The sequence below is a fragment of the Oncorhynchus nerka genome, linkage group LG23, assembly GCF_034236695.1.
Source record: "Oncorhynchus nerka isolate Pitt River linkage group LG23, Oner_Uvic_2.0, whole genome shotgun sequence".
Taxonomy (NCBI): Eukaryota; Metazoa; Chordata; class Actinopteri; order Salmoniformes; family Salmonidae; genus Oncorhynchus; species Oncorhynchus nerka.
The window spans coordinates 27,651,885-27,664,578 of record NC_088418.1 but is presented as its reverse complement, the minus strand read 5'-3'; the positions used below and the strand labels follow the sequence as shown (position 1 = coordinate 27,664,578).

At 42.1% G+C, this 12,694-nt stretch overlaps 1 protein-coding gene across 1 annotated transcript in view; it reads left to right on the top strand.

The window, feature by feature from the left end:
* The window catches only part of LOC115106202 (protein phosphatase 1 regulatory subunit 1B-like), a 36,142-nt gene extending 27,302 nt beyond the window's left edge, over window positions 1–8,840 (top strand). Inside the window, exons 2-5 of the mRNA XM_029628770.2 lie at window positions 1,308–1,391; window positions 2,668–2,740; window positions 3,337–3,468; window positions 3,966–8,840. Of these exons, the coding sequence (XP_029484630.1) occupies window positions 1,308–1,391; window positions 2,668–2,740; window positions 3,337–3,468; window positions 3,966–4,105 (429 nt within the window). The 3' untranslated portion in view covers window positions 4,106–8,840. The remainder of the gene's footprint in view (window positions 1–1,307; window positions 1,392–2,667; window positions 2,741–3,336; window positions 3,469–3,965) is intronic.
* Window positions 8,841–12,694: the final 3,854 nt, after the last annotated feature.

Genomic DNA, 12,694 nt, shown 5'->3' with positions numbered 1-12,694 from the left:
CAAGCAACTTGAAGCTCTCAACCTGCTCCACGTCGATGAGAATGGGGGTGTGCTCGGTCTTCCTTTTTCCTGTAGTCCACAATCATCTCCTTTGTCTTGATCACGCTGAGGGAGAGGATGTTATCCTGGCACCACACGGCCAGGTCTCTGACCTCCTCCCTATAAAAAATATATTTGCTAATGTGTTGTCTGGTCCGTTGCATTGCTCAGAACTGTTGACCCAACTCAATAGGCGGTCTATCACGAACGGTCTTCTATTCTGGTTGAGGTGTTCCCTCACTTAACAGTAGGCTTAGTCTGGTAGTTGTGCCATTTTAGCTAAACCTAGTCGGCAGGTGTTACTATAATATACTACTCATGTCCGCAAAAACACTTTAGTAAATACTACAGTCATGTCTGCAAAAACATTACAGTAAATAATATAGTATACTACAGTCATGTCTGCAAAAACACTACAGTAAATACTACATTAATTTCTTCAAACACTAACATAAACTACAGTCATGTCTGCAAAAACACTACGGTAAATACTACAGTATACTAGTCATGTCCGCAAAAACACTATGGTAAATATAGTATACTACAGCCATGTCTGCAAAATCACTACAATGAATACTATAGTATATAAATGTAATAACAAAAGAGTATTTAGACCATAGTATAAGTATTTTTTATGTGTACTCTCCTTCCTCCACCAGCTCTTCCCCTGGGCTAGGTCAGGAGGAGAGTCGGTGGATACAGCATGTATGAGGGAGGGAGATGGAGCAGGCAAGTGAGACAGCAATGGATGTAGACTGGACTTGAAATGAGTGGATGAGAGTTGACTGACTATCTGTCTGCCTGTCTGACTAAAGAACAGGGGGAGAGGCTGTAAGATTGTCCAAGACTATTTGTGAAGAGAACTGGAAGTGCATCAGAGGAGGGAAGGAACAGCCAGGATTAGGCTGTGGTGGAAAAAGCACAAGATTACAGAGGCTGAGGATAAGGAAATAAAGCAAAATTAGTGGAGGGAGCTGTAATCCGGCTATCTCGATCCCAGCAAGACTCATAAACCAGGACGTGCATTTTCAACATGATGTAATCCTGATTTTGGACAATCCAGGGCCCAAATTTCTGAATAGTTTTACATCACGGGCTGGCATGCCTTGTCTCGTTCACTACTACAGAACTACAGTAGTTGGTCACTCAAATTTTCACTTGATCATGCATTGCCAATTAAATGAAAATTGGAATGAGGTGGAAGTTAGGATTCACCCATAAGCAGTTTGAGAGATTGAATCCAAACAAATGCTTTCACTTTTGTTCAGATTCGGAGGCGGAGACCAACACCCGCTACGCTATTCCGTTTGACAGACCAACCGTCTCCCGAGGAGGAAAACGACAATCACCAGGTAAAACAGCACCACCTTAAATGCCTGCAAGTACTATCACACCACTAAACCTACATGCAGTCCTTGAAGTACTAACCACAGCATTCAATTACATTATGTCAGCAGTGGTCCCCCAATTCTTGTCCTGGAGAGCAATGGGTTGTGCAGGATTTTTGATCAAGCCCAGCTCTATCGCACCTGTTAAAACTGGTACAGATGTAGGATCTTAATTTGCTACAACAGGAAAATAATCCTGAATCTAAAACAGGAGGGGGGGGGGGGTTCTCCTCAAACTAACATATGGAATTGTTTTAAGATCCTTTAGCTATTTGATTATGAATTTTAGGACCCATTTAGCCCATAGAAACACTTTGAATAGCTGATTCACACATGGAATAACAGATACTGGAAAAATACATCAAAAGAAGTTATGTTTTAAAGTGTCTGTCCTATATCTGAGAGGTATAAGAAAGATTGGGAAGTATTTTTTGCTACTTTTTGACCCATATTTAAATAAAACATTTGGGCACTAAACTACTTCCATATACACTTCCATAAATGTTTGACACTAGTACCGGGCTACCTTCAGACAAGCAAAATGGACACCATCGTGTTCGTGAGAGTCTTATCTTTCCATATTGGTCATATTAGTTTTGTAGGCCAAACCATTTGTTTTCGTGAGAATATTTCTCAAGGTCTGACAAACACCACTGTAGTTCGGCCACCTTCCACCGCATTGGCGGATGTGGATGCAAAAAGACATCTGCATCTTAAAACGGATTTTGATGGGGATTGTTGTATTATGCTAATTCGATTTCTGTGAGCACGCACATCGACTCTATGGACATTTTTGTAGTTTTTGATACATTTATCGTATCAAAATCAAGTCTGAAATTTCAAAGTGGAAATTACAAACGTCAGAAGCCTTTTTAAACTTCAAATACACTGCAACAGGGCGATCAAATGAAGATCCTACATCTGTACATGTCTTATCAAGACTGATTACTTGAATTAGGTGTTGGACTGTAACTAATGTCTGCACACTTTGTGGCTCTCAAGAACCAGGTGTGAAGACCCTTGCATGATGTGACAATCTGTTGTGGTTGTCTCAGCTTTCATTTGAGAGCAAGGCACCGTTTTCTTAGAGCAATGTGTTGGATGTGCAGTGAGTTAGTCTGATGCAGCCTAAATGGCACCCTGATCCCTATATTGCACACTACTTTTGGCCAGTAGTGCCTTACATAGGGAATAGTGGGCCTTTGTAGATTTGACATTGTTTTTCTCTTTACCTGCATAGTGGGTCATTGGGGAAAATGGCGTCCTCACCAAGAACATCAATGCGCATGTGTACCAGCCTCCATCACTCAAAGGTAGGTTGACTATCCATCATCTTATTATGTAAACAGTGACCCATAAAGCATTTGGGAGAGTTGAGGAAACCACTTCCTGTCTGTAGCCATGTTTTCTGGCCTGGGATTAGTCTATATCTGTCTTGACTGAAAGGGTTTTAAGTGGAAATGGCTTAATCATGAGGTGGGTGTGTGTTGGGTTAGTTTGTGTGTGTGCGTGTGTGTAAGTGAACGTGTGTGTGAACGTGTGGGTGTTGTGAGATTAGGGGCAGAGACAGCTGTGAGTCTCCACTGCTCTGGATCATCCAGGATTATAGGATGGGGCACACAGCTGCAGTGCAGACAGGCAACATCGCACACACTCTCACATGACCCGTTCCTTATGATATAGTATATTTACTATTAGCAATACCTGAAGCCGTGTATTAAGTCTCGTGTCCCGATCTGTTTGTCCGTCCATTTCTTTCTGTGGCTGCATACTAAAGTACAATTTGGCATTTTTGGCATAGCTGATCTTAAAACTGTTTTGGTTCTAAAAACTATTACCCTCTTTTCTGTGCCTGTCTGTCTGTCTGTCGTTCTGTCTGTCTGCCTGTTTGTCTGTGTGGGTTTCACAGCTGTACAGAGGATGGCTCAAGCCCGTATGAAGTCTCTGGGAACCTGTGGCCCTGAAGAGACAGATGACTTCTCTGGGGAGGAAAGCGTGGACTGTGAGGAGAGCCTGGATATATCCCCTGTCTCCACCACTGGTGAGAGAAGCACAACATGGGTGTTATGTCCCAAGTCCCACGCAGTGTGCACTTGTGCACCCCTCCCCACACTCGCCAATTTCAAAGCATTGGATTGGTGTAAGCATGGGATAGAGGGAGTTTCCACAACTTCCACACCAGTGCTTTATTTTTAAATGCAGCAAGTGAACAAGTGTACACTTAAGGCTGAAGGGTAGAGAATTGGAACGCAGAGGTGTATCAGCAGAAATACTCTATCGCTCGCTTGCACGCATGCACTCACACACAAATACATGCTCTAGCTCACTCACTCACTCACTCACTCACTCACTCACTCACTCACTCACTCACTCACTCACTCACTCACTCACTCACTCACTCACTCACACTCACTCACTCTCTCATTTACTCACTCTTGAAGGTGCAATCTGTTAGTTACTACAAAAACATTTGGCTAAGAAGCAAAACAAACAACATTTGACAGTACACCTTTAACAATAGCCTATTCCTCTTCCCAGGGTCAAGGGTCAATTCAGAGGGAAGAATTGCCCACTTTCTTCACCTGAGAGTTCCACACGGAGAGGAGGAAGAGGAGCTGGATGATGAGGAGAAGAGGGGAAAAGATGGACCAAGGAGGACAAAGAAGAAGGGAGAATAACAGAGCGCTGTGTGTTACAGAGAGGAGATTCAGATTCTGTGGCAAAAGATGATTGACGATCCAGAGTGATGTTTTCTAATTATTATATAAAGAGTGTGGAGAAAATATCTAAATACGTGTGTGTGCGTGCGTGTGTGCGTTTGTGCAGTTGTGTGTATGCTTGCTTGCATTTGTGTGTGTGTGTGTGTGTCAGTGGAGGCTCCTCAGAGGAGGAAGGGGAGGACCATCCTCTTCAGTGAATTTCATAAAAATGTAAATTGTAAAACATTCAAAACGTTTGTATTTTTAGATAAAACAATACTAAATACAATCACGTCACCGAACAATTGATTAAAACACACTATTTTGCCAAGAAGGTCTCCAGTAGCCTCAACAGCACTCTGTAGGGTAGCACCATGGTATAGCTGGAGGACAGTTAGCTTCAGTCCTCCTCTAGGTACATTGACTTCAATACAAAACCCAGGAGGCACGAGGTTCAACCCACCCATAGACTTACACAGTAATTATGACAACTTCCGGAGGACATCCTCCAGCCTATCAGATTTCTTGCAGCATGAACTGACATGTTGTCCACCCAATAAAATAATCAGATAATTAATCTAGTACTGAAATCATAAGCTACAGCTAGCTAGCACTGCAGTGTATAAAATGTGGTGAGTAGTTGACTCAAAGAGAGAGAAAAGACAATAGTTGAAACAGGTATGAAAAAATGTATTTCTTCCAAAATGAAGGAGAAGCAAAAGAGAAATAGAGAGAGATTTTGTCATTTTTTTGTTCACTTTCAATTTCACTTAGTTAGCAAATGCAGCTAGCTAATTTAGCCTACTGAAACACACTGTTCAAACAGAGGGATGCTATGTTAGCTAGCTGGCTATGACTATCCAATACAAGACTGGAACTCTTACAAGTCAAGGTAAGCTTTTGGTATTACTAATTTATTGCCACCAGGGCCCTGTACACTAACGTTACTGTGTGATTGTAGCGGGTTTACTAATGGGTTGGTTCTATTAACTATGCTGACTATGACGCTACTTTAGCTAATATGGTAACAACGATGTAGGCTGTGTGTAGCGGTACAGCTTGGAAAGGTTTTTTACTGTTGTGCATTGAAGTCCATAGGCGAAGGGACAAGATTAGAGGAGGAGAGCGCGGACTATAACGTGGCTGCTATGAAAGTGAACTGTGTTTACGCGTGTAATTCGTTCTGCCGATTCTGTTGAAATATGCTTATTAAACGGAAGCAAACGGAAAAAAACGGGGATAGACATACTTGAATTTGTCCAATAGAAACTCTTGTTTGCAACTGTTGGACTAATGATTACACCCTATATCAGCTGGTATGCTGATATAGGTGGTATTGTGCAAGGTGGTATTGATGTCACTGTCTGTTGCCTCAAATTTGTCTCTCAACCTGTGTGCAGCTACGTTATAAACATTCATTCATAGGCTAGGTTGTAGCAACGTCATGATGGGTATAGGGAAAAATAGTCTAGTATCACGTAGTGGCCTAAACCTATTGCTGTTACATTGAACTAGGTGAATGGAATATGAACGAGAGTCATCCAATATGCTGTGATATAAATAAATCGTCCTCCCTCATCTTAAACGGTACTGACCGCCACTGGTGTGTGTGTGTATGTATGCCTATCTTTGTGTGTCTGTTTGTATGCATGTGAGAAAGAGAGAGACACAGTGAGAGAGAAATAAAACGAGAGAGAGAAAAAGAGAGAGCGTTCTAAAGTGTTTAAGCTGAATGGTAGTGTTCCAGACAGCACTTCCTTATGAATTCCAGATTGCAGACATCACTGTCTGAGGAACAGTCTTCACTGTCTGAGGAACAGTCTTGGTGGCTGTGCAGCCACGGAGGGGAGACGATGCTTATCATTGAGCGAGTTCCAGATTGTAGGTTTTTCTGCAGGCGCGCTGTGCATCTCATGCTTAGGTCCATGCTTTTTGTCGTGGAAATGAAGGCACTGTGATTTGACCTGTATTCCCAGCATTATCCTCTAGTTGTTGCAGGTATAAAATCCTAGGAAATGTTCTGTAATTGACACAAGCTGTCTCGAATCAATCAACCAATCAATGTCTGGTTGTGCATGTGTGTTTGGCAGGGGATGGCCTGAGCCAGGGGAGGCGTGGCTCTGTGAATCTCAATCACACAAAACCTATTATTTGTCAGGGAATACTGTTTGTAGATCAGTAATTCTATTAAACTGATCCTCTCAAATGGACTCGGAAGTTGTAGCTAAAAATTGGTCAGTTAAGAGAAGTAGACAATTTAACCAAACATGGAAGTATATTGGGGCCAATTTTAGGTGTGGCCCAGTCCGGGACTCGAACCCGGGTCCAGCAATTGTTAAGCCAACAATTTAACAGTTAAGGTGTTAGCTTGACAGTCGCTGAACACAGGTTTGAATCCGAGGCAGGGTTACGCCCAGAATTCACAATTCATTTCAATTTCACTCATTCATTTACTCCACCAATAAGCACGGGATTGAGCTGCTTGCTATGGAACAGGTAAACTAGTTGTTTACATGTTTGATTGTTAAGTGCAGGCACGAGAAGTGACTGATATTTCATGGGTGGGGAGAGAGAGCGAGAGAAAAGGGTGGACATGGAGGGGGTTTTGCTTGAAGCACTGAACATCATGACATGACGTGAAAAGGATTGTGTTTAGTCTATTACAGGCATCATCACTTCACTGACTTACGAATTCTACACTAGACATTAGGAATATACTCTATTTGGAACAAAAAATAATAACCGGTTCTCAAGAGATGAAAGTATCGGTTCTGTTGCAGAACACTGGAGATCACTCTTGTTTGCTAAAGTGGTAAGGTTAATCATTTGGCTGACAATTAAAGTTTTTTTATTTACATTTACTAACACCAATGACACTTGGTATTTAGACACACCAAATGATCAATGAAATCCTCAAATGTATGACATACTAAAAGGGTGTGATTAACTAATAATTTAATTTAATTTAGACCCCTCCCCCAATAACAGTTTGCCACTGGAGGGAATGCTCAAGGTTCTTGTATATCTTTGTAATGAGTGATATTCAAGGCAGTAACACCAATGAAATAAAACTTAGGGACACATATTATATTGGTTTTAATATCATTCTTATAAAAGTATTCTAATAGCATTCTTTGTTTTTATTGATCTATACAATATTTAAATAATTTTGTTTACTTTCTAGCATTTAAAATGATTGATAGATATCTCTAAATCCCCAAAACATGTCACTACTACTCATCGCTACTGGGACAAGCCAATTTGCTTGCCCTAACGACTTTAAACAATGCATACATTCGGGAAAGCATTCAGGCCCCTTGACTTTTTCCACATTTTGTTACATTACACATTAATGACAGAGGCCAGCCTCCCGGGTGGTGCAGTGGTTAAGGGCGCTGTACTGCAGCGCCAGCTGTGCCACCAGAGACCCTGGGTTCGCGCCCAGGCTCTGTTGTAACCGGCCATGACCAGGAGGTCCGTGGGGCAACGCACAATTTGCTTAGCGTCAGTAGGGATATCCTTGTCTCATCAGGAAGCACCAGTGACTCCTGTGGTGGTGGGCTGGGCGCAGTGCACACTAACCAAGGTTGCCAGGTGCACAGTGTTTCCTCTGACACATTGGTGCGGCTGGCTTCCGGGTTGGATGCACGCTGTGTTAAGAAGCAGTGTGGCTTGGTTGGGTTGTGTATCGGAGGACGCATGACTTTCAACCTTCGTCTCTCCTGAGCCCGTACGGGATTGTAGTGATGAGACAACATAGTAACTACTAAAAAAACAATTGGATACCATGAAATTGGGGAGAAAAAGGGCAAAAAAAAAAAAAAGTAGTGACCTTCAATACTGCAGACATATTTTGGTACCCTTCCCCAGATCTGTTTTGCTCTGACATGCACTATTAAATGTGGGACCTTATATTGACAAGTGTGTGCCTTTCCAAATCATGTCCAATCAATTGAATTTACCACAGGTGGACTCAATCAAGTTGTAGGAGCATCTCAATGATGATCAATGGAAACAGGGTGCACTTGAGCTCAATTTCGAGTCTCATAGCAGAGTCCAAATACTTATTTAAATAAGGTTTTTCTGTTTTTTATTATTATACATTTGCAAAAATTTCTAAAACCTGTTTTTCGCTGTGTCATTATGGGGTATTGTGTGTAGTTTGAAGAGGAAATGTTTTTATTTAATCCATTTTAGAATAAGGCTGTAATATAACACTGTGGAAAAAGTCAAGGGGTCTGAATACTTTCCGAATGCAGTATATGTTTATCATTGATAAACAGCTCGTGATAAACAAAAAAACATGTATGATGTGTAACTATTTGACATTTTTAAAGTATTTTTCATGGTTTCAAACGCGGGGGGACACGACACAATTCAAGAAAGACGCAATTCAAGCAAGACCCTTCTCCGGGCTTTGTGAGGTCTGATTTTCTGCACAGTGCAGATGCAATAAACATGGCCTAGATCGCGACCATTACATTGAGGGCTAGTTTCATCTGCTTTGATATGTAGAAGTTGTTTTGTAGAAGTTGTTTTGAAAGGGGTACTGAACTCACAGTGCATGCTCTGTGCACAGTTAGCATGTAGCCTAGCGTGTTGTGCATGGTACTGAAGAAAAGTGAAAGTCATGTTTTGTTTAACCATGTCTGCATATTTAAAGTATATGGATACTCCAATGTCTGTTAACAATACAATTTCTATGTTACTATAATGTGTGTGGGTGTGGGTGCTTTACATTCCCAGCACAGTCTGTATTATATTACTGTTGGCCACTAGATGTCAGTCTACGTTGGTAGCAGGACAAATAATTGACACTATACTCCCCCTCTTCTCAAGTCAGTGCATCTGATTTTCGGTGTAGGGTGAAGTTGCCCCTATGCACTGATCTTGGGTCAGTTTTGCATTTACTTCACTAATGGTTAAGGTTAGGATTAGTGGAGGGGAAGCTGATCCTAGATATGTACCTGGGGGAAACTTCAGCCTGGGACATTATTGTCTCTAATCAGGGACTGATTCAGACCTGGGACACCAGGGCTGCGTTCACACAGGCTGCACAATTCTGTCATGTTTTTTTCACAAATCTGCCTTTTGACCAATCAGATCGGCTCTGAAAAAGATCTGATATGATTTGTCAAAATACCAGTTAGTGGGGAAAAAATATAATAATTGTGCGGCCTGCCTCTCATACAGTATGACTAATAAAACCTTACCTTGAACTTACACGTGTATAAAGCAGCCTATGTGATTGGAATCTGGCCAATCAGTGATATTAAAGGAATAATTCAGCCAAATTACACATTTACAGATTTGTTTCCTTACCTATAGTCAGGGAGAGACTGCAATTGGTTTTGCAGAACAAGTAACTGCCAGCAACTGATAATATTTAGGAAAACTAATATTCAAAAACCACTAAGTCAATGTCCCACCAGTGAGCATGTGTTACGTTTCATACCCAAATCATCTCAAAGTAACTTCAAAGTCATTGAGCTGCACATACATTTCGGGAATGAATTTGACGTCTGCTTTCAGGTCATTGAGTCTAATTAACGTCCATTATTTCTTTATCTGTCCTCTCTTTTTCATCTGTCCATTTCTGCTCTATTATCATTGTATGCCTGTTTCTTATCTTCCTCCTTTCTCTACCTCCCTACCGCTCGCTGTCTATCTCTCCATCTCCCTCTGTCCTAAGGGGAACCCAACTCGTACCTGGCTCTGTGTGTGTGTGTACGTGTGCACAGAGCCTCCTCTTCCTATAGGCAGACTAAGCGCTGTGTGTAGGGCCCCTAACCACTAGGGAGCCAGACCATTTAAAAAAATATATATATAGGATTTTTAAGCAATAAGGCCCGAGGAGGTGTGGTATATGGTCAATATACCATGGCTAAAGGCTGTTCTTATGAACAACGCAACCCGGAGTGCCTGGAAACAGCCCTTAGCTGTGGTATAGTGGCCATAAACCACAAATCCCCAAAGTGCCTTATTGCTTCATACACTGGTTACCAATGTAATTAGAGCAGTAAAAATACATGTTTTGTCATACCTGTGGTATACGGTCTGTTATAAACTGGGTGGTTGGTTGGCTGATAGGCTGACAGCTGTGGTATATTATACCGTATACCACAGGGCACTAATGCAGAGTTGTAATGTACTGTGGCTGGAGGGTATTTTGGAAGGATTTGGTCTCCCCCATTGTCATCTCTTGTGTGTGTGTGTGTGTGTGTGTGTGTGTGTGTGTGTGTGTGTGTGTGTGTGTGTGTGTGTGTGTGTGTGTGTGTGTGTGTGTGTGTGTGTGTGCGTGCGTGCGTGCGTATGACAGCGAGTTCTCCGTCTTTGCTGGTTTCCCCTTTCCCCAACATCTCTCTTATTATCTCTGGTTTGTGAGTTCCAACTTTTTAAATTGGTGTACAGTGTCACCAATCCCAGGGTGTGCATTGTGCCCCTCTAAAATAGCAGCAGAGGGGTATATAATCCTCTCAGTACTCATAGCTAGCACACACACACACACACACAGCTGACAAAGTTCTCCATCCACACATCTACAGTGGGGAGAACAAGTATTTGATACACTGACGATTTTGCAGGTTTTCCTACTTACAAAGCATGTAGAGGTCTGTAATTTTTTATCATAGGTACACTTCAACTGTGAGAGACGGAATCTAAAACAAAAATCCAGAAAATCGCATTGTATTATTTTTAAGTAATTAATTTGCATTTTATTGGTATATAGCCAGCCGGCCAGCAAGAACTAGGGACAGACCGACAGACAGAGACAAAGAGACAGACAGACGTAAGGAAGGACAGACGAACAAACTGAGCGACAGACAGACATTGTGACAGACAGACGGAGACGGACGGACAGACAGACCAGCAGACAGAGACAGACAGATAGACGAAGTGGGAGAATGCAGAGCGTCAGCATGCTGATGGGTAAGGCAGGGGGCAGTGTGCGGGTGACCAAGCTGGACTGCAGTGTTCAGGAGGACTGGGAGAGCTATAGCATTCATTGGCACAGCCTCAGCCTCATCTCGCACCCACAGGACAGGTAAGTGGCAGCTTCCATGCACACACACTAGCCTAGTGGTTAGAGCATTGGTCCAGTAACCGGAAGGTTGCTGGATCAAATCCCCGAGCTGACAAGGTAAGAATCTGTTGTTCTTCTCCTGAGCAAGGTGCATAACCCACTGTTCCCTGGGTGCTGTGGATGTCAATGAAGGCAGCCCCCCGCACCTCTCTGATTCAGAGGGGTTGGGTTCAATGCAGCAGACACATTTCAGTTGAATACATTCAGTTGGACATCTGACTAGGTATCCTTTCTACTGCAGGCACACCCACTCATGTTTTTCTATATAAATGTTATGCTCTTTGCTTGTCAGTTTTCCAAATAGGACATTATTATGTATTTTTACCTAAACATTTAAAAGCCATCAGATAGAAAGCAAGCAGTGCACTGGGTTAGTCAGATTTGATGAAATGTAACAGAAAAGATGACCTGGAATGACATTCACTCTCACTGGATGGGTTGCCAAAAATAACTAACTGAAAGGCATATGTCACTGTGCTCCTATGGCTATATGCACCATGCCACTGACTACTTCATTTGTTCATTTAGCAAACAAGACAGCTCATAATCCAGTGCCTGTATCGCAGTCAACACACCTACTGTATATTTTAGCTTTAATTAGCTTTATAAATGCTAAATGTTCACAGCCTCATGGCAAATTGTGTAGAATAGCATGAGATGAGCAATAAAACTGCACATTTTCCACTCTGCCCCATGGCAAAATGTGTAGAATTGCAGGAAATTTGCTTAAAAATGGCAACATTATATTTCAGCCTAAATGGCAAAATGTGTAGAATAGCTATAAAAGCCATACACATTTCTGCAGGCCCACCCAACTAACACATTTCTGGCTACGTCACTGGGAGGAGGGAAGTCTTTGATAGAAGACAGTGTATCTTCTCTATTTTATTTTACTAGGCAAGTCAGTTAAGTACGAAATCTTATTTTCAGTGATGGCCTAGGAACAGTGGGTTAACTTCCTGTTCAGGGGCAGAAGGACAGTTTTGTACCTTGTCAGCTCCGGGATTTGAACTTGCAACCTTCTGTTTATTAGTGTAACACTAACCACTAGGCTACCCTGCCGCCCCTGTCAGTGAGGATGCAGCGCCAGGGCGGCTCTGGCAGTGAGGATACAGAGCCAGTTCTATGCTGTGTCTAAGCATTTAAGTGGTCAACATAAATGTGCATTGCACCCCACAGTGTTATGACATGTCATGTAATATTCTAAATTGTACATAACTTCCTCAATGTTGCTGGACCCCAGGAGGAGTAGCTGCTGCCTTGGGTGCAGCAAATACTTTTTCACTATAGACCCAGATTTGTATTGTTTCATATACCCCCCCCCCACCATAATTTGCAAATAAATTCATAAAAAATCCTACATTGTGATTTTCTGGATTTTTTTCCTCATTTTGTCTGTCATAGTTGAAGTGTACCTATGATGAAAATTACAGGCCTCTCTCATCTTTTTGAGTGGGAGAACTTGCACAATTGGTGTCTGTTAC